The sequence below is a fragment of the Littorina saxatilis genome, linkage group LG9 (assembly GCF_037325665.1).
Source record: "Littorina saxatilis isolate snail1 linkage group LG9, US_GU_Lsax_2.0, whole genome shotgun sequence".
Taxonomy (NCBI): Eukaryota; Metazoa; Mollusca; class Gastropoda; order Littorinimorpha; family Littorinidae; genus Littorina; species Littorina saxatilis.
Window position 1 is genome coordinate 26938315 of NC_090253.1, and position 21424 is coordinate 26959738.

The 21424-nt window shown below is 39.0% G+C and overlaps 1 protein-coding gene across 2 annotated transcripts in view; it reads left to right on the forward strand.

The window, feature by feature from the left end:
* The window catches only part of LOC138975741 (ribosomal protein S6 kinase beta-1-like), a 54380-nt gene extending 41622 nt beyond the window's left edge, over window positions 1–12758 (forward strand). The window contains exons 17-18 of one of the 2 annotated variants that reach the window (XM_070348489.1): window positions 889–933; window positions 7779–12758. In XM_070348489.1, coding sequence (XP_070204590.1) covers window positions 889–933; window positions 7779–7785 — 52 coding nt within the window. In that variant the 3' untranslated portion in view covers window positions 7786–12758. The remainder of the gene's footprint in view (window positions 1–888; window positions 934–7778) is intronic. The other variant, XM_070348490.1, reaches the window with a different exon arrangement.
* The last annotated feature ends 8666 nt before the right edge of the window (window positions 12759–21424 follow it).

Genomic DNA, 21424 nt, shown 5'->3' on the forward strand with positions numbered 1-21424 from the left:
TCTTTGATGACATCATATTGGCTTTTTGCAAAAGTTGAGGCCGCACTGTGGTGACCATTGTCAAATTTTTTCTTCTGAATAACTAAAACGAGATGAGTTTGTACAGTATCTCACATGGAGAACTTTGTTTTCTTTCTAAACAAAATCTGCAAGCTAGTTAAGAATGTGTTGTTTGTCACTAATTCTGAATACAGTTTCTGTCTGCTCTCTCTCTCTCCCTCTCTCCCTCTTAAATAGGTGATTTTCTGTACACAAGCACTGAAGCAGAGAAAAAGAGTTTGTTATTGTTCACCAACATACAATGTAATAAGAAAGGAGAGAAAACATACAGATACATGCTCCCACAGGTATATGCATAACTTGCAAGCTGGTCTCTGTTTTCAGAATTTTTTTTCAGGTTAATTTTTCTTCTTCTGGGTTTTGAGTCGGTGTATTTGGTTGTGAATGTTTGAAAGATGTCAGTGAAATGGGTAACAAACTGGACAATACAGTGCAAGGTGCTGGACATATATTTGAACTTTTTTTTCAGAACATTTATATGCCCCACAAACAGGGGACTTAGTGTGAAAAAAATCTAAACTTGTGCGCTTTACCCCTCCGTCACCATTTTCCACCCCACTCGATGAATCAACCACACCTCCATCCCAGCTTTTTTTTTTACCAAAGAAACTTTCAGCTTAAAATGGTCCTGATGCCAGCTTCTCCATTAATGTTGTGTTTTATATTTCAGTTTTCTCTTTTCTTCTTTGATTTTTTGAATATTTTTATTTCTATTTTTATTTTTTACAGAATGATAGAACTTTTTCAGCACCTGGTTAAACCAAGGGAAGTAAAGCATAAATAAATCTATAATGTTCTTTCAAATGACTTATGTTACTGGTTTTTCAGGCAACAACCGAAAAAAGCAAAAAAGTTGGGTTGGTTCTTTAAGCGGTAAGTGACACTACAAATCCCAGATCACCGCTGATTAGCCAGAGCTCCTTTTTGGTGTTGTAGCATTGTAGTCCAGCAAAGTTCGTGATTTTTTGTTTCTGTAAATGTGCACTGTATTCACCTTTTGTTGTTAATTTGATATTCGTTGATCAGGTTTTTGTTTCTAAAGAACTGTAATCAATCACCAGCGTGCAGTTTATAGTCAGAGTTGCTGTGATATGCTTTGCACTGCTAGTATGGAGATTAGTCGCTAAAAATACTTCCTTCTTGAAGATGTTTTTGATAGCACATGTAGCAGAAAGTATTTTTTTGTTTTGAGGAAATTAGAAAACTTGATTCATTTTTTTATTTCATTTTTTAAATATATTTATTAATTTTTTGTTTATATCATTATTTATTTGGTTATTTTGGGGGAATATGCTCTACAAATGTTCACAAGGCCCTAAAAGTAAAACATATACTAATATAATCTGTTTAGATGCACTGCATTCAAGATTTTTCTTGAGAAAAGCCTCCCTTTTATTTCTCTGAAATCATATTTTCGGCCAAATTACCCATCTAGGTGGGTGGCAATTAGATGCACTTTAATTGATTAAAGGATTTTTGTTCTTGAAAGTTCAGGGCAAGATGTCTTGTAACTATTCGACCATAAGCCTCCTCTACAAGCACCCCCACTCCCTCTTTTGGAGAGTTTCTTATATTTTCTTTTTATAACCTCAACATTCTAAAGTATCTCATTCTAAAGTATCTTTTTATAACCTCAACATTCTAAAGTACATGTACATTGGAACTGAACTATTAACAACAAAATGAAACTGAGAAAACCGGGTCTGAAAAAGAAAGTAGTCTTAAAATGGAGGTATATTTACAATGGTTATAAGTAGAAAATCTGACAAAGCAGGATTTCACTGTGGTGGGCTTCGGGTTCATTGTTGTGGGAGTGTTATCTGTCATTTATATTTCATATCCCTAAATTGACCTAAAATTTAAAGGAATCAAGAATTACTCAAAGTCCAATTTACATATCCCTCACAGAACATGTATTCATTCCTCTTTGTTGTTACATGTCTTATCAGGTTGTTGTTTGTGGTGAGCTTTTGGAAGCTTCTGCTAGACTACCTTAGATATTTGCTTAGAAAATATATCAGGAAAGTCATCCTCAGTGCACCAACCCCCCCCCCCCCCTTCCTCCTTTGCAGGCCACAACAGAATAGGAATTAGAGTGCAGCTTGAAGCAATGCTTGTACTTGCTTTCTGTCGCAACAATCTGTCAAGAGTTTTTTCTTGCAAAGAATATTTAAACCTCGGATGTTGCAAGGTTTTATTTTGTCAACAAATTTGCCGAAACAGCCATAGCTGAGTTTCGGCAATTTTCGGGAGTGTTAGGTTAAGTTCTTCACATAATTTTTCTCCTATGGAAAAAGATTTTGGCAATTCTAATGATGGAAAAGTTTCAAGCAATTTGAATAAATGACATATCTGAAAGTGGAGACTGAATCTTCAAGCCAAAGGCTTAAAAAATCTAATGCGCACTATTTGCATTTAAATTTTAATGTTGCACAAAAGGCATAAGATTGAGTTTTTGATGGAAAATAAACAATATGAATATTTATAACAGAATTAAACTGCAAGCTTTTTCTGTTCAAAATGATTTTCTTGGGCTCAGGTGAGCAGAGGGATTGCATATATTTACTTGGTGCTTTTGGGGGAGTGGGGAAGGCGCTGATTCGGTGTTTACCTTTGTTTTGTGATTTGTTAAATATACATTGGGCATTTATCTTTCATTGAATTTAAAAGTAAGAAGGGAATTAAGGAAAAGATAATGGGAGCAACATTTTCTGTCAAAGCTTGCATTCTGCTTTGATGCATACAGTTCTTGTGTAAGGACCTTTTTGTGTGTGTTTACTCACTATTTTTCTGCCTCGTTTTTTCTTTTTATTGCTTTTCTTTCCACTTTTTGTAAATATACATCGTTTTTATCATCTGGGGCAACTGCAGCAGAAAGCTCTTTCTTATTATGATCAGTAAACCTGGCCAGAACATGCTAAATGCTTTTAATGATTACCGGTAAATGTGCATGCCTTCTCATGTAAGCTGTCATGTAAACCACCACAGATCGGCACTGAGGCTTTTTTTTACATGGGATACGAGAATCCTACCACTTCCACACCTACCAAAAATAAAGCCCTGAGAGAGCAAACAGGAAGTTGACAGTGCAGAAGTCGAGCGTTGAATGAAGCTTTCAAAGTCATGCGGGCAGTGGAGGTCGTAATTCAGGCCACCTCTGCTGTACAGGATTGTCAGCCCTATCTTTTTGAACACCTAGCTCCCCCGAAATCCACGTATGCTGCCTGAATGGTGGGGTAAAAACGATCATACACGTAAAAATCCACTCTTGCAAAAAACATGAGTGAACGTGCAAGTTTAAGCCCATGAACGAAGCAGAAAAAAGCAAAATTGTTCACATTTACTGACTGTTTTGCAATGTTTGTTATGAATGCTAGTTACAGACACAAAACCAACAAAATAAAGAAGCAAAATAGCTCACCTTTACTGACCGTTTTCATTAATTTTGATATTAGTTTTAAAGTGTACATCCCTTATGTAGATTATGCGTAAATAACCACAGATCCGACAGGCGCAATGACTTGGTGGTAAGACGCTGGCCTCCAAAGCGAAAGGTCGTGGGTTCGAATCCCGGCTGCGCCTGGTGGGTTAAGGTGGAAATTTTTTCAATCTCCCAGGTCAACTTATGTGCAGACCTGCTAGTGCCTTATCCCCCTTCGTGTTTACAGGCAAGCACAAGACCAAGTGCCCACGGAAAAGATCCTGTAATCCATGTCAGAGTTCGGTGGGTTATAGAAACACAAAAATACTCAGCATGCTTCCTCGGAAAGCACGTTAAAATCCACTCATGCAAAAACACAAGTGTACGTGGGAGTTTCAGCCCACAAACACAAAAGAAGAAGAAGAAGACCACAGATCCATCCAGGCTTTTACATAGAATAAAAGCATCCCAACGCTTAAACTCAGTCCAAAATTATCAGGGGGTTTATGACACATTCACATATATATATATATATATATACCAGACTATCAAATCACTGTGAGTTCACATTAATTTTTGTTGGCTAATCGTTTGTCTGTTCAAAGTTCAGCCTGGGAGAAAAGGCTTACAGTACTGTTTCCCACATCAAAACGAAGTAGCTTTTTAAAAAATTCTTGTTTAGTTTAAATGTAGGTTTTAAAAGTCCCATTGAAACAGTATAGGATGATATTTCACTTTAAAAAAAATTAGAGTTCAAAGGTAACACTGTCGTTTTTACATTACAACATTTGGCATAATTTAAGAACAGTTTGACAAGTAGAACAATTTTTTTATTTTTCATTTTTGATAAGTCATAGAAAGGTTGGCCTGTCAGAGGTATTTCATATCGGGGCCATTGCGATAGTGCTTGTGCTGTGAAGCTTTCTTTCTCGCCTGGACATGGTGCTTTTTGAGTAAAATGTATTTGGAATTAGAAGTAAAGATATGAGTTTTCTCATCTCTTCCTCCTCTCTCTCTCTCTCTCTCTCTCTCTCTCTCTCTCTCTCTCTCTCTCTGTCTCTCTCCTTTCCTCCCTCCCTCCCTCTCTCTCTCTCTGTCTCTCTCTCCTTTCCTCCCTCCCTCCCTCTCTCTCTCTCGACCTCTCTCTCTCAATGTCTGTTAATTACATTTGAATTAAAGGCACAGTGCATCTCACAGCCTTCGTTTTGCGTTTTTCTTGCAGCTGAGTGCATTTACAGTTCAAAAATCCTTCTATGGTAGTAAAACAAACCCAAAACTACCCAACGACGACATCTGTGAAGCTCGACAGTTTCTTGTTCACGCGAGTGCATAAATTAACCTAGTTATTACGAGGTGTTTGGTCAGAGTTCGATTCAACTGAGTGATTCCGGCCTCGATTTTGTTTTACACAAACTCATGATGACATCTGACATAGTTTGCTTAGTGACGTGTCTTTTTGTGCATGATGTGGTGATCTACCTGATCTAAATTTAGATCCAAAAATAGGTCAAGACCAGCCGGGTCCGAGTGCAAAATTAATTCGTAAAATAATCGCAGTTCTTGACTCTTTATGACTAAAAGCTCCAGGGGCTCCGTGCACCTGGATTTGACAAGTTCAGTACCTTTAATATATTGCAAGGAAAATGTGGAACAGTTGTCAACACCATGCTTTTTACACAAAATACCAACGAGTTCAACTTCTGTTGAGTAAAGTGGAAACCCCCCCCAACCCCCCTCCCCCCTTTTAAAACTTTCAAAAATCTGAGAAACTCAGGTCTTAGAAAGGAAGGAGTCAGAAAATGGGGGTAAATTGACAGAGGTTATGTGCAGAAAATGGGGGTAAATTGACAGAGGTTATTTGCAGAAAATGGGGGTAAATTGACAGAGGTTATGTGCAGAAAATGGGGGTAAATTGACAGAGGTTATGTGCAGAAAATGGGGGTAAATTGACAGAGGTTATGTGCAGAAAATGGGGGTAAATTGACAGAGGTTATGTGCAGAAAATCTTAAAATTATAATCAAGATCTTAAAAAGGGAGAAGTTTTAAATTAGGGGGTCTAAAGGGGGGGGGGGGGGGGGGGGTTCCACTGTACGTGCTATTGAAACTACTTGGGCATCATTGTGAAGTGCTCATGTAATACTGTTCTGTCAGATGGAATGCGCATTTTGAGCGTAATCTATAAGGCTTGTGTGACTGTGTGCTTTAGGCTCAGAATGCAGTCTTGTTTTTTGTGTGCATTTGTAGAATGGCTTGGTGCGTGAAACTTGTATTCGGTGTGAATTATATCAGTGCAGCATTCTGTAGATTACTACTGCGCTTCTTTGTGAATGCTTGGAGATATTGTCATGAACACTGGATGAGTATTTTGTGTGTGCATGCATGCATGCGCATTTTGTTGCCTGTAGTTGGACTGTCCATCGCAAGGTGGGATTTGTGTTTTCGTTGAACGATGATTTTTGCAGCTTGATTTTGTGAAGTATGTCATTGAGGTTGCAGAAATTAGTTATGGCTGTCATAAGATATTTTCTTTCCTCATGTGTAGCCCGTCTTGTCAAGTATGACAGATATGTCCAGGCTTTTACATGGGATGAGAGAGTCCTTCCACTTGAAGACATACCAACAATCAACTGCTGATTCCTGGGCTGCACAGTGCACATTTTGGACAGAATTTATTCAGTAGAGTGACATAGGTGTCAATGTCAAATTCAATTCTTTCAACAATCCCTACACTTTACACAAAGCAGCAAGATTGTAGAAATTGTACTTGTGTCGAAGTGGAAGGATGTCATCTTGTCTCACCTGAAAGCTTGGACATACAGTCGAACCTGCCCTAGCGACCACCTCTTGATAGCGAACACCTGTCAATTACGACCAACCAAAAGGATCCCCCCCAAGTTTTTCCTGATAAAATGCACCTTTCCACTACAACCACCTGTCTATGAAGACCACTTTTGGGTGGTTCCTTGGGTGGTCCTTTGGGTGGTCCTTTGGGTGGTCCCTTGGGTGGTCCTTGGGTGGTCCTTTGGGTGGTCCCTTGGGTGGCCTTTTTAGACAGGTTCGACTGTATCTGATGGCTGACAAGATGTGTTACAGAGGAAGGAAGGAAGGTGCCTACTGTTGTACATGTACTCTGACATTCCAGGTGACCTGTGAGGTCATGAAGCTAATGGTTTGTTTGTCAGCCTCAGTTCTGGCTCTTTGTTGTCTTTTCTGCTTTTGTTGTCGTGATGGTTGTCTGGGTGTTGGTGTGGTTCTTGTTGTTGTTGTGTCTGAATGACATGTCACTCTCTTTAAGTAATCGTGAGTTTAGTTTCATGCTTTTGCTTATCATTGTATCCTCTTTATTCTTACTGTTTAACTATGTGTTGTAATTCTTTCTTCTGCTTGCATGTTTTTAAGAAATTCTAAGACAGTTTCAGAGTTTTCTTAGTTTAAGATATTAGTTACTTTTTGACTCCCCTGAGTAATCAGGTGAGTCTTAGTAATGAGGAGTGTAACAAGCCGTCTGGTTGTCCATACCTTGATGAAAACCTTAACGTTGAGGTTTCCTTGGGTGTCATTGAAGCTAGAGCTTTGAAACTTTGCACACTTGTTAGATGGATGACCTCCAGGTATGCCCCAATTCTGGTGGACCATCATCAAATTTCAAGGTCATTGTGGTGTTGAGATCAGGTTTAAAAAAAAAGGGAAATGACTAGTTTTTCTGAAATTGTTGAAACTTGAGCTTAAAAACTTCACACATTTTCTGATTTACTGACCTCCAGATATAGCTTGGTTGGAATTTCAAGGTCACAGTGGGGTCATGTTTGAGTAAAAACTTGGAAAAGTGTGATTTTCTCAGACGTTTTTGAAACCGTACAACTGTTCAAACTTCACACACTTCAATGCTTTGATAACCTCCAGATATGATCCAAGTTGGGTTGACTGACTCATCAGATTTCAAGGTCACAATGGGGTCAAATTCGAGTTTAAAATAATTCTTGAATGTTTTAAAAACCTAAAGCTTTAACTAAACTTCACACACTTTCACGGCTTGATGAGCTTTAGACATAACCAAAACCTGATCCTGGTCAAAACTCAAGGTCACCGTTGGGCGATCAGTAACAACTTACCTGCATGGTTAGGGAGCTAGGACAGGAATATATTTTATATGATGAAGGTGAGTCGTACAAGCATTTGCTCTTCTTGTTTCTTTTATTACTTGGAGCATTTTTGTTTGCAGATGGTTACACCAATAACCTTGATTACAACCTCCCACTGTATGCCTTACAACATTTCATCTTGCTTGTGTTTCAGGCCATAACGACCGACCCCCCCAGGGATACTTTTTCTGGTGTGACCAACTACATCCTGCCTTCCTGATAATACATCTCATGTCTTTCATCACCGTTCGTCGCTGCTACATTCAATCCGGTCATTCGCGTATTGCGGGAGTGAATTTCAAACTGACAGGAAGAAGCAGGAGATAGAAGTTGCCTGCAGATGGACAAACGACTTTTATTTTGTGGGCAAAATCAGTGTGCACCTGTCATACAAGTGAAAACGCCCACTCTGAGTATGGCAGATAGAATCGCGTGTAAGCTACTTGCAATATCAATGTCTGGAGCTTGCCTTTTGCATGGCAATATGTTTGCAATGTGAGATCAGAAAGTTGCCATATAAATGTGGCAAAACCTCACGTGCCAAATGTCAGAGAGACCATGAGAGCTGAGAGAAAAACTGGTCTCGTTACGTAAAGAGACTTTACTAGCTGAATGTGGGGTTCTCAAATAGACACATCTGTAACTAATCATAGAAGTTATCATACGATGCTTGTAACTGAAATGGAATCTTACAAGTTTCTTTGCCGCAGTTCAGGCAAAAATCTGTTTGGTCTATTCGGCAACTCTGAAGAGCTTAAAATCTGACACCAGAGGCAGATATAACAGCAAAGAGCGTTTTGGATGTTCACAAGAAGTCAAAGACCGAATTTGAATAATTTAAGGGGAAGGCAAGATTGTCGTCAAAAGTTCTCAGAAATTCTTCTTGAAAAATATATCACTTGTGTTCGTTGCCAAACAAAGCAAGCAAGGAGGTGAAGCACATTAACTGTAGAGTCGTTTTCAGCCAGGAAGTGCTGATCGCAGAAGAAAAACTTTGAAATTGAGGAATGCAGTGTGGTTCTATTCTGACCTAATGTTTGTGTGTGTTTCTGTTTTTTAGCGAAATGTTAGAGACTATGTGAACGGAGTGTGTTATGTTGATGTGTTGTTCAGAGTGAACCAGAGTTAAGTTGTGAAGATCCAGCACTGAAGTGTTGGAGATCAGAATGGAAGTGTGTAATGTTGATATGTTGTTCAGAGTGAACCAGAGTTAAGTTGTGCAGATCCAGCACTGAAGTGTTGGAGATCAGAATGGAAGTGTGTAATGTTGATATGTTGTTCAGAGTGAACCAGAGTTAAGTTGTGCAGATCCAGCACTGAAGTGTTGGAGATGAGAATGGAGTGTGTCAAGTTGATGTGTTGTGCAGTTGTCTAGACGAGCGTGTCACTACTTGAACGGAGTATAACAGAGGAACCACACAGAACCGGTGAACGTTGAGTCTTTTCAAGTTACAGCTGAGATGTGTGAGCGACAAGGGGGAAAACGTGATGGAAAGACGTTTGTGATACTAGACTATAAATATTGTCCTGTAGTTCACTTTTTATAGTTGATATTTATGGAGTATTCTCACTTTTTCTGTTCTTCTCCCAATCATTGCCGATGGTGATATATACACTTTGTGATCAGGAATATGCTTTGGATTTGATCTGCGGTTGACAGATCTCTGCTGAGTTACTTGAAATTTGCTGGATTTTGTTTTATCATTTGAGTATCTCCAATCTCCGAGCACTGATTTTAGTTTAACTCTCACACACTCAAATATCAGTAAAAATAAAGTAGTAGAGTGGAGAAACCATCAGTGAACATCATGAGCAATAGACAGGAAATGAATTGCTAGTGGTGTAAAAGAGATTTCTCCATCTTTTCCTTCATATCATGGACTACATGGTACATTTGACTTGTTGTTTTGATTGCCAGTTTACTGGTGTAGCTTGTTAGAATAGCAATACCTGAGTACTTACATGCAGAATGCTGGCCTGTCTGATAGATGCTGAGCATGGAACTTTAATTAACTTTATACTTGTGATTAGGCCAAAATGCAAATTGCAGTCATTTTTTTGCTGAACACTGCACGTTGCATGAACATTGCACTGCCACAGTGACTACTAAGTTAGTTATTTTTGAGAAATGTTTTTACTTTTGATCAATTGTTCTCAGTTCATGCAAAGTTTCGAGTAACGTGCACTTCATTCCTACAGCCTTGTGTTCTTGTCTGTAGATAACAGGGCAAAATGTGCATATTCATGACTAATTGTACACTGTAAACAGATTTTGTATTTCATTTTCAGAGTATTGATTGTTGATGCTTATTCAGGGAAGGACGCTTGTGTTTCGCTCCATTCCTTTTCACTGGAATCCTATGTTCCAATAGAGTTTTCATTTTCAACTGACTATGTTACTGTGTTTAACAAATTATATTCAATTAGTGGTACTTTCTAGAGCAGCCCTCAGCTTAGCCAATTGTTTTGTTTAAGGGGAGTGGTCTGAATTTGTAGAACAATTCTGTGCATATTAGTATAACATTTTCATCTTTTGAACAGTATTTTTCTTCAGCTTTCAGTTAAACTGTTACAAAAGTGTACAGTATTTTAGGTAAAGCTAGTGTATCTTTTACGCAAGAGACTTAGATTTATAAGAGATACAGGATTCTTATTTGTGAAGAAATTTACAGTTTTGCTAATGGCTAGTGTGACCACTGTGTGTTGTACATTTTTCTAGATGGTTTTAGGTAAAGGTCAAACACCCTATTAGGAACATTAAAATCATGATAGAACGATCATCTTCGTACTTCATGTTTATTTAAGTTCATGTGGTGTAAAGTCTGAATCTTTAATGTCATGATGATTTTAAAAGTTAAGAAGAGACGTGTATAGTTTGAGTTCTTAGTTTTTGTTTTGTTTTGTCTTGTTTTATTTCGCTTTTTTTTTCTCAACGTTCGGGCCTTGCTCATGTTTCCAGGTCCATTGCATCTTGAGTTGAAATTTCTGTTTCCCACACTAGTCAGTTTGTAATAGGTATTTTATTTGCATCATCTTTTTAGTTGTTTTTCTGTTTGATTGATGTTCTTTCAATCTTGGTTACATAACAAACTTGGATTTATTTGGGATTTTTATTTGTAGGTGGTCAGTCTTAAATTCTTGATTTTGACTGATTTTGATTAAGAGTATAGCTGTTCTGGCAAAAACGAAAACTTACTTGGGTGAACAGTCAATTATTCTTTAAATTTGGCGAATAAACTTTTCCCCCCAGCTGCAGAAATTGCAGGGGGTGTACACGGTACGTTGCGTTTCATTCCTAGACCATACCGTGCCATTTTCAGACATTTACCTGGTTTTCAGCCATTTACCTGGTTTTCAGCCATTTACCTGGTTTTTAGCCATTTACCTGGTTTTCAGCCTCCGGGGCTGATCCATCATGATCAACAGTTTAAGATAAGGCTGATAACATCCTGAGTACTTAAAGCACAGTCCTTCCTGTGTAAACAATAAGACTCGTCACCATCTCTCATCTGGCCAGGCTTTTTTCATGGAATAAGATCATCCCTCCTCAAAAGGAGTGCAAAAAAGCTATACATTACACCAGCAGACCTGGGAACCATTGTTTTGCATTTGGAGCATTCTCAAAGAAACTTGGTGTATTTTCAGAAAAATGTGTGTACTCCACACAGCATTGGAACATCCAAAATACTGGATCGGCTTCAAGATGCGCTTGTGAAGAAAAGTAGTCTAGGAATTTTGTTGATCGTATTTTTTTCCACTGATGGTATTTTAGACAATCAAGCGTACAAAATACGGCGAAATCGTATGGGATCCCAGGTTAGCACCAGCCTGCTTACTTCATGTTTCCCTTCAGAAGAATGATTTAGTCTAGATTTCCTGCCTTTAATGATGCTATCTGATTTGTCAAAATATCCCCAGCAGTGGAGAAAACACACTCAGATGGCACACTCGTTGCCATTATTGCATTTGGGTGTTTCCGTTGATTGGTACAGAAAATGAATTGCATAAAGAATACCGGTTCAAAACATCAATTTAGAGAACACAAACCGGTGTTTTGTTTTCAACCGGTTTAACTTTTTGTTGTATACTGCGGCAGGTCAAGTTTGAATTACATGTATTTGATGAATGAGTTTGTCAATGGACACTAGTGGCTTTTTGTTAAGATTAATTTCAATTTTTGTTTTTATCACTTCCCACAGGAAGTAGGCAATTTGTTGATTTTGGGTATGCAGGGCTAACACCTTTCCGGTTCTTGCCGGAAATCCGGTTTTTGAAACTTTAAAACTGGAAAATCCGGTTTCTTGAAGTAAAACTTTAAAAAAATAAATTCTAGTTTGGATGGTTGATGGATTCAAAATGTGCATTATCTTCTAATTTATTAACATACATTTTGGTACTTGGCCCTGCCGCCGTGGACCCTGGTCTTTCAGGTTTGTCACTTTTTCTTTGGTGTTAGCCCTGGGTATGTGCCCAAGTGGAGGGATGTTCTTATTGCATGTTTATTAAAAGCATGAGCAGATCTGGGTTGGTGAGCTGAACTGTTTTCATGGGGAGTAGTGTGTCTTTAATTTGCGTAACTGAATAGTTATTTTTTGTCTTTACTGATCACTGCATGTGCTGTTGGAAAATGTGAAAAACACATGAAATATGTTATGTTTTGAAGTGTAAAAGTTATGATTTGTTCATTTGTAAGGTACATAATGTTGGGATGCATTTATGACATTGTTGTTAAATATTTCTCCACTAAATACATTCTTCTCATTTGTTTGATGAACATAATGTCCGACTTTGTGTGGAACAGTATAGATTGTCTTGGAATAACCGACGTTTTTGTTACATTTATGTCGAACTGTACATATCGATTTTGACAGAATAATGGACGTTTTGTTGTGTGAATATTGTAAAATAGACTTTGCAGTGCTTTGTTCATTTGCTCTGGAAATGTTAGCATTCAGTGCAGTTTAAGCAGAAATTTGTTTTGTTTTTGTTTACATCTGTTGCTCTACTCATTTTCACTGCCGTTCAATATTTCAACTATTATGCTTAAGTTCAGTGCCTTTGTCTTGTGTTTTAATTGACTTTTATTCTGTTGTGTGCACTTTCTCCTTATAATACAAAGTTGATGCTCTTTTTTTATCAGAATTCAAGTTATTCATTTTAATTTTGTTTTGTTTTGACATTTAGTCAAGTTTTGACTAAATGTTTTAACATAGAGGGGGAATCGAGACGAGGGTCGTGGTGTATGTGTGTGTGTGTGTGTGTGTGTGTGTCTGTCTGTCTGTCTGTGCGTGTGTGTGTGTACAGCAATTCAGACCAAACTACTGGACCGATCTTTATGAAATTTGACATGAGAGTTCCTGGGAATGATATCCCCGGACTTTTTTTCGATAAATACCTTTGATGACGTCATATCCGGCTTTTTGTAAAAGTTGAGGCGGCACTGTCACACCCTCATTTTTCAATCAAATTGATTGAAATTTTGGCCAAGCAATCTTCGACGAAGGCCGGACTTCGGTATTGCATTTCAGCTTGGTGGCTTAACAATTTTGGTGATTAAAAATCTGAAAATTGTAAAAAAAATTGTTTTATAAAACGATCCAAATTTACGTTCATCTTATTCTTCATCATTTTCTGATTCCAAAAACATATAAATATGTTATATTTGGATTAAAAACAAGCTCTGAAAATTAAAAATATATAAATTATGATCAAAATTAAATTTTCGAAATCAATTTAAAAACACTTTCATCTTATTCCTTGTTGGTTCCTGATTCCAAAAACATATAAATATGTTATATTTGGATTAAAAACAAGCTCTGAAAATTAAAACGAAGAGAGTTACAGAAAAGCGTGCTATCCTGCTCAGCGCAACTACTACCCCGCTCTTCTTGTCAATTTCACTGCCTTTGCCACGAGCGGTGGACTGACGATGCTACGAGTATACGGTCTTGCTGAAAAATTGCATTGCGTTCAGTTTCATTCTGTGAGTTCGACAGCTTGACTAAATGTAGTAATTTCGCCTTACGCGACTTGATTTAGTTTTGCAAAAGAAAAAGTCATGATTTTTTCATGTTTAACAGGAAAACATTGCTTTTTTCTTCACGTTTTACCATACCTTTTTTGTGTGAAGAAAAAGCCTCACGATTTCTTCAACAGGATAAACAGGATAACTTTGCTTGTTTGGGTGTGTATGTTTCCCTTGTTTTTTTTGTCATAAGCAGACACTACTAGTACTTGTAATATAAAGCAAAGCAATACCCATGTCTGAAACTGGCCTGTAAAGCAAGCATACTTGTTTTTCTGAAGGATGAATCAAAGCTTAGGATAGAAGCTGAGAAGAGAGCCCCCCCACACACACACACACCCAAGTTATGAATTTTCATAGAATCTCGTCTCATTTTTTGCTTTTTCCTTTCTCAAAGATCTGTTTAAGTCTCTCCTTTATGGTTGACATCAGGGATATTACTGATGGTATTTCAGGCCTCTTGTGTTGACATCAGCTTGCTTCCAGTTCAGAGATGATGACATCATATGGGGAAAGATGCTTCTGATGTAATAGCTGGTCACTGTCATGGCTACAGTGGAACCCCCTTTTATGACCTCTAAAAGCCCCCCGCGGGTTAGGGGGAGTCCCATATTGGTTGGGAGAAAGAATTTACCTGATGCTCCCCAGCATTTTGTAAGAGGCGACTAACGGATTTTGTTTCTCCTTTTACCCTTGTTAAGTGTTTCTTGTATAGAATATAGTCAATGTTTGTAAAGATGTTAGTCAAGCAGTATGTAAGAAATGTTAAGTCCTTTGTACTGGAAACTTGCATTCTCCCAGTAAGGTCATATATTGTACTACGTTGCAAGCCCCTAGAGCAAATTTTTGATTAGTACTTTTGTGAACAAGAAACAATTGACAAGTGGCTCTATCCCATCTCCCCCCTTCCCTCCGTCGCGATTATTACCTTGAACGGTTGAAAACGACGTTAAACACCAAACAAAGAAAGAAAGAAAGGCCTCTAAAAATGTGAGAAAATCAGGTCATCGACTTAGTAGTAAAATGGAGGTAAACTTACAGAGGTCACACAGAAAATCTGAGAAAGCAAGGTCTTAAAATGGGGGACATTTTAAATTGGTGGGTCCTGAACGGGGATTCCACTCAAAATATAGAATTGAATAAAGTGGTGTAAAAAGCATGGGAAATTTGTGTGTGTTACGTTTGCCTGTTTGAAGACTGTGTGAAGAGACAGAATAGAATAAAGTAAAGGCCAGGAATTTGAAGAGAAAATGAGGGTTTAAGATTGAAGGAGGCTTAAAATGAAGGTGAAATAACAGGGGTAATTAACGGATATTTTCCGAGGAAGAATGGTCTTTAATATAGTTGGGGGGTGGCATGAAATTTTGGTCCCCCCAAAATGTTCCTAATTAGAATCTACAACAGAAGTTTGGATACATTGAACTTCTTCTTCTGCGTTCGTGGGCTGAAACTCCCACGTACACTCGTGTTTTTTTTTTGCACGAGTGGAATTTTATGTGTATGATCGTTTTTTACCCCGCCATTTAGGCAGCCATACGCCGTTTTCGGAGGAAGCATGCTGGGTATTTTCGTGTTTCTATAACCCACCGAACTCTTGACATGGATTACAGGATCTTTTTCGTGCGCACTTGGTCTTGTGCTTGCGTGTACACACGGGGGTGTTCGGACACCGAGGAGAGTCTGCACACAAAGTTGACTCTGAGAAATAAATCTCTCGCCGAACGTGGGGACGAACTCACGCTGACAGCGGCCAACTGGATACAAATCCAGCGCGCTACATCCTCCGCCCGATACATTGAACAAAGCTGTCAGCAGCAAAGAAACAAATCTGTGATTTATAATGTAAATAGAGCCCCACCCCCCCATTTTACTCAGTGAGGTGTATTGCATATTATAACCATTGTCTTGCTTCATACCATATACTCTGCAGCTATTGTACATTTTCTTGGGGAGAGGATTTCTCAACGCTAATCAGAAGTCAGTGCATGTGAGGTGGCCTAGGGGGGAAGACGAATTTTGGACAAGATTAATCAACATGGAGCTCTTGGGGCAAATCTTCCACAGGCCTCAAACAGCATGTGGTACAAACTTATAAGGGACCTGTTGAAAAAGTCCTGAATCTCACATGTGTTCTATCTTGGTAATTATTTAGTGTTGTAGTTGCTCTCAAGTTTTTTTCTCATCTTTTTGTTGTTGTTGCTGTGTTTAGAAGCAGTCGGATCATAAGGAAATAAACATTTTGCCAATTGCTTGCTTTAGAGTAAGGTTAGCTTGAGTACAGTTTGTCTGCCGAGGCACTGGGTTTGGGCTGTTCGATTTTATTTTAGCAAAGATAAATGATAACAAGAAGGGCAAAGCCCATACGACTCACATGCTTTACACATTTTTCCTACCAAAATACATGTGACCTTGACCCAAGGTCAAGGTCATCCAAGGTCATGCAACACAAAGCTGTTAATTCAAGACATAGGAAGTACAATGGTGCTTATTGGCTCTTTCTACCATGAGATATGGTCACTTTTAGTGGTTCGCTACCTTATTTTGGTCACATTTCATAAGGGTCAAAGTGACCTTGACCTTGATCATATGTGACCAAATGTGTCTCATGATGAAAGCATAACATGTGCCCCACATAATTTTTAAGTTTGAAACAGTTATCTTCCATAGTTCAGGGTCAAGGTCACTTCAAAATATGTATACAATCCAACTTTGAAGAGCTCCTGTGACCTTGACCTTGAAGCAAGGTAAACCAAACTGGTATCAAAAGATGGGGCTTACTTTGCCCTATATATCATATATAGGTGAGGTATTGAATCTCAAAAACTTCAGAGAAAATGGGAAAAATATGAAAAATAGCTGTTTTTTAGGCAACATTTATGGCCCCTGCGACCTTGACCTTGAAGCAAGGTCAAGATGCTATGTATGTTTTTTGGGGCCTTGTCATCATACACCATCTTGCCAAATTTGGTACTGATAGACTGAATAGTGTCCAAGAAATATCCAACGTTAAAGTTTTCCGGACGGACGGACGGATGACTCGGGTGAGTACATAGACTCACTTTTGCTTCGCATGTGAGTCAATAAAAATGAATAACTTTTCCATAGCGCGAGTCCCATCAATTGGCTCCAAACGCTTTTTTAGTTTACAATTTCATTCTAAAACAAACGAGCGAAAATTTAACGAGCATACAAAGCATACAGACAATACAAATAACTGAGACAAAACAACAACAAAAACATCAAGCAAACTGGGCTTACATGACAAAAGATAGTTACACATACATATTATACTGTACAAGTATTTGCTTCTTTTCAATAGTGTAATGTATAGTGTTGGGATGTCGCTGTTCTTGGTTATTGTAAGTTGGAATTAGGACCTGTTCTCAGTTCTTTGTTGTTCAAACAATAATGCTTAGGCCAAAAAGAAAAATATGTCTGTTTCCGGTAACCCGACCGACCCTATTTTTAAGCGCCGACCCTACGCTTTTCGCACAAAAAAATATGAAGTCAAGAATACTTTATTTAGTTTCAATATATCTAGGTCAAAAACATGTGCTAAATAATTGTAAGTAAACTAAGGAAGCGTTTAAAAAAACCAAAAAAACACGTAAAAAGACGTTAACAAAACGTAAGAAAAAGGACTAAAAAAAAATATATATATATATATATATATAAACAAGAAGGGCAAAGCCCATACGACTCACATGCATGCTTGACCTCAAATAACTAAACCTAGCAATGACATCATACACTAAGAACTGCTTTACACATTTTTCCTACCCAAGGTCAAGGTCATGCAACACAAAGCTGTTAATTCAAGACATAGGAAGTACAATGGTGCTTATTGGCCCTTTCTACCATGAGATATGGTCACTTTTAGTGGTTCACTACCTTATTTTGGTCACATTTCATAAGGGTCAAAGTGACCTTGACCTTGATCATATGTGACCAAATGTGTCTCATGATGAAAGCATAACATGTGCCCCACATAATTTTTAAGTTTGAAACAGTTATCTTCCATAGTTCAGGGTCAAGGTCACTTCAAAATATGTATACAATCCAACTTTGAAGAGCTCCTGTGACCTTGACCTTGAAGCAAGGTAAACCAAACTGGTATCAAAAGATGGGGCTTACTTTGCCCTATATATCATATATAGGTGAGGTATTCAATCTCAAAAACTTCAGAGAAAATGGGGAAAATGTGAAAAATAGCTGTTTTTTAGACAACATTTATGGCCCCTGCGACCTTGACCTTGAAGCAAGGTCAAGATGCTATGTATGTTTTTTGGGGCCTTGTCATCATACACCATCTTGCCAAATTTGGTACTGATAGACTGAATAGTATCCAAGAAATATCCAACGTTAAAGTTTTCCGGACGGCCGGCCGGATGGACGGACGGACGGACAGACGGACGACTCGGGTGAGTACATAGATTCACTTTTGCTTCGCATGTGAGTCAAAAACTAAAACAAGAAGGGCAAAGCCCATACGACTCACATGCTTGACCTTGACATGACCTTGACCTTGAGGGTCAAGGTCAAATAACTAAACCTAGCAATGACATCATACACTAAGAACTGCTTTACACATTTTTCCTACCAAAATACATGTGACCTTGACCCAATGGTTCACTACCTTATTTTGGTCACATTTCATAAGGGTCAAAGTGACCTTGATCATATGTGACCAAATGTGTCTCATGATGAAAGCATAACATGTGCCCCACATAATTTTTAAGTTTGAAACAGTTATCTTCCATAGTTCAGGGTCAAGGTCACTTCAAAATATGTATACAATCCAACTTTGAAGAGCTCCTGTGACCTTGACCTTGAAGCAAGGTAAACCAAACTGGTATTAAAAGATGGGGCTTACTTTGCCCTATATATCATATATAGGTGAGGTATTAAATCTCAAAAATTTCAGAGAAAATGCGAAAATGTGAAAAATGGTCGTTTTTAAGACAACAATTACGGCCCCTGTGACCTTGAACTTGAAGTGAGGTCAAATTGCCGCACATGTTTTTTGAGATCTTGTAACCATACACCATCAGGCCACATCAGGTGTTGATAGACTTAATAGTGTCCAAGAAAATCCAACGTTAAAGTTTTCCGGACGGACGGACGACTCGGGTGAGTACATAGACTCACTTTTGCTTCGCATGTGAGTCAAAAAACGACCGACCGACCCTATTTTTTTTGGCGATGTTACCGGAAACAGACATATTTTTCTTTTTGGCCTTATAATCTTGAATGTAATTAGTATGACCCAACATTACTAAGCCGCGTGTAATTTAGGTCAAGTCTCAGAACAATATTTTTATCTGGTTATTGGACACAGTTCTTTAGGATTTGTGACAGAAATGATTGTTTCCCCCGGATCTATGTGTCCTTGTCTGACATACTTGACTGGAGTTTTCTGACATGGACTGAACAGCTTTCAACCCTTTTGCTGCACAAACGCTAATGCTAGCTGTTGAACAGGCTCGTCGTGCTTACTTTGTTCAGGTGCCGGCTGTCTGAAGACGTTTATATTATTATGGTTAGGATGCTGTCAATCGTACAGTAAACCTCTCCTTTTATGACCAAAAAAACCCACACACACCAAAATAAAAAACAAAACAAAAAAGAAACGACCGAGGAAGCCAAGTTCAAAAGGGAGTGAGTTTTAAAATGGGGGTAAATGTACAACATAAAGTCCGAACGTGCAAGGTCTCAATAAAGGGGAGGGGGGTTGGTCTTAAAGGGAGGGTTCCACGGTACATCTGCTTTGACTTACTTGCACAACTTCAGTCGACACAGATAGACAAATAAATGCTCCATTTTTACAAGGAGTAAATAATTGTGTGTGTGTGTTAAACGTTTGTGTTCATATCTAAGTGACAACGTTTTGAATGAACGGAAGACGTGATGAAGAAATGTTATCCTTGGTCCCAGTGCTGTTATTAAAAAAAATGTGTTGCCATACTTTTCTGTAAATTAAAGGCACAGTAAGTCTCCCGTAAACCATCATTGAGCTCCCCGAGCCTCTACATACAGTGCAAGCATACTTCCATTTGAACGCTCACCGAACGGGAACATCCTGGTCATCCTGGCTGCTTTCTGTCGAGAGTGAGACATGTTCATGTTTTAGTATTTATTCATTAAGTCAGGGACCTATATTTAATATAGGTCTATGATTAAGTTATCTATTCATCAATTTGATTTCTATATTGAATTTTTCTTTTATCTCGTTTCATATGTATCGTTTATACAAAGAAACCCCAGAACATCAAGAAATCGGCTTTATTGGCTTGAAAACAGTAAGTCGGTGCATTCTGCAAACAGTCAAAACACAGCCAGACATGGCCTGTCTAGTTACAACGAACAGCTGAAGAACAGTTCGGGGTCGGCCCGCTATTGCGCGGGTCCGCTATTGCGCGGGGCCGCTATTGCGCGAATCTGCTATTGCGGGGGTTAGGGTTAGGGTTAGACCCGCGCAATAGCGGCCCAGCCCCAACTGAGTTCAAATCGGTGTTATAGCAGCGAACTGGGTTGCACGGCATATCTACACTTCTTTTTTTCCTCTCCATGGTCTCACGAGGTCGATTAATGACTGAAGAAGATGGAGATGACAACAGCCAGTGTTGCCATGGAAACCAGGGCAAGCAGAGGGTGGGCGATGTTACCCCCAAGCTGAACACCCTGCATGGACCCCGTGGCTCCGGATTCTTCCGCCTGGGACACCACTGGAAACATAAAAAGTAAAAATTCAGACTTCACCAAAAAACACAGAAGACTGAGAAAATCGGAGCAAAATGCATGAACGTTAATGATATAGATAGTTGTGAACTAGCCATTTTGGAGAGGTGTTCAGGCGAACATATCCTTCACGGCCGGTATGAAGGAGTCGAGGTTATATACTTTAAACCGGAATTAACTCTAACCTGTCAGTCTAGATTTAATTAGGTTCAGTGTCAAATATTCCAATGCAGAATGTCGAGGTTAGCAGCGTCCTCGATCCGGCGTTACTCGGGTGTCAATACTCGGATGTCAAGCCTAAAGAAAACAGCATAATGGAAGCCATTTACAGGGGCGGACGAGGGGTGGGGGGGGGGTGCACAGGGTGCACGTGCACCCCCCTCCAGCCAAAAAAAATAAAAAAAATAAATTGGAAAGCTGATTCTATGACCATTCATAAGTTCAAATGGCACCAGATGGCACCATTTTGCTTCTTTGAGCCAAATTTTTTTCCGGGGGGGGCATGCCCCCGGACCCCCCTAGCAAATTCGGGCGCTTCGCGCCCATCACATTCACTTTCGATTCAAAGTGCACCCCCCCTTACAAAGCAACTGATCCGCCCCTGATTTAGGAACCTACGCTAACAAGATGCGCGCGAGCTTCCATTCAAAGTTAGCTTAGGCAACGAAGGTTCGATGACGTCATCCAATAGTCACATCACAGAAGGAAATGTACACAGGCTGAACGTAGCCCATTTTAGCTCGACTTATTAGACAGAGAGGCTTGAGGAGAATGATAATAACAAAGTCGTTAACAGAGTGCAGACCTCAATGATCGTAAGAACGCACAATTTATTGTTTTCTGATGGTTATCTGTTACCGAAACTTGCTTTGGATCATGGGGCAGACAACTCTCGTAAACCTGTTGGGCGCAAAGTAAGAATCCGGGGCAGAGTTGGAATAATCGGGTTTTCCCGAAACCTCATTTTGATTTCCAACAAAGCGCCGCATTTCCGGAAACGAGCTGCCTCGTTCTAGAAATGGCAACCCTTCGACTGG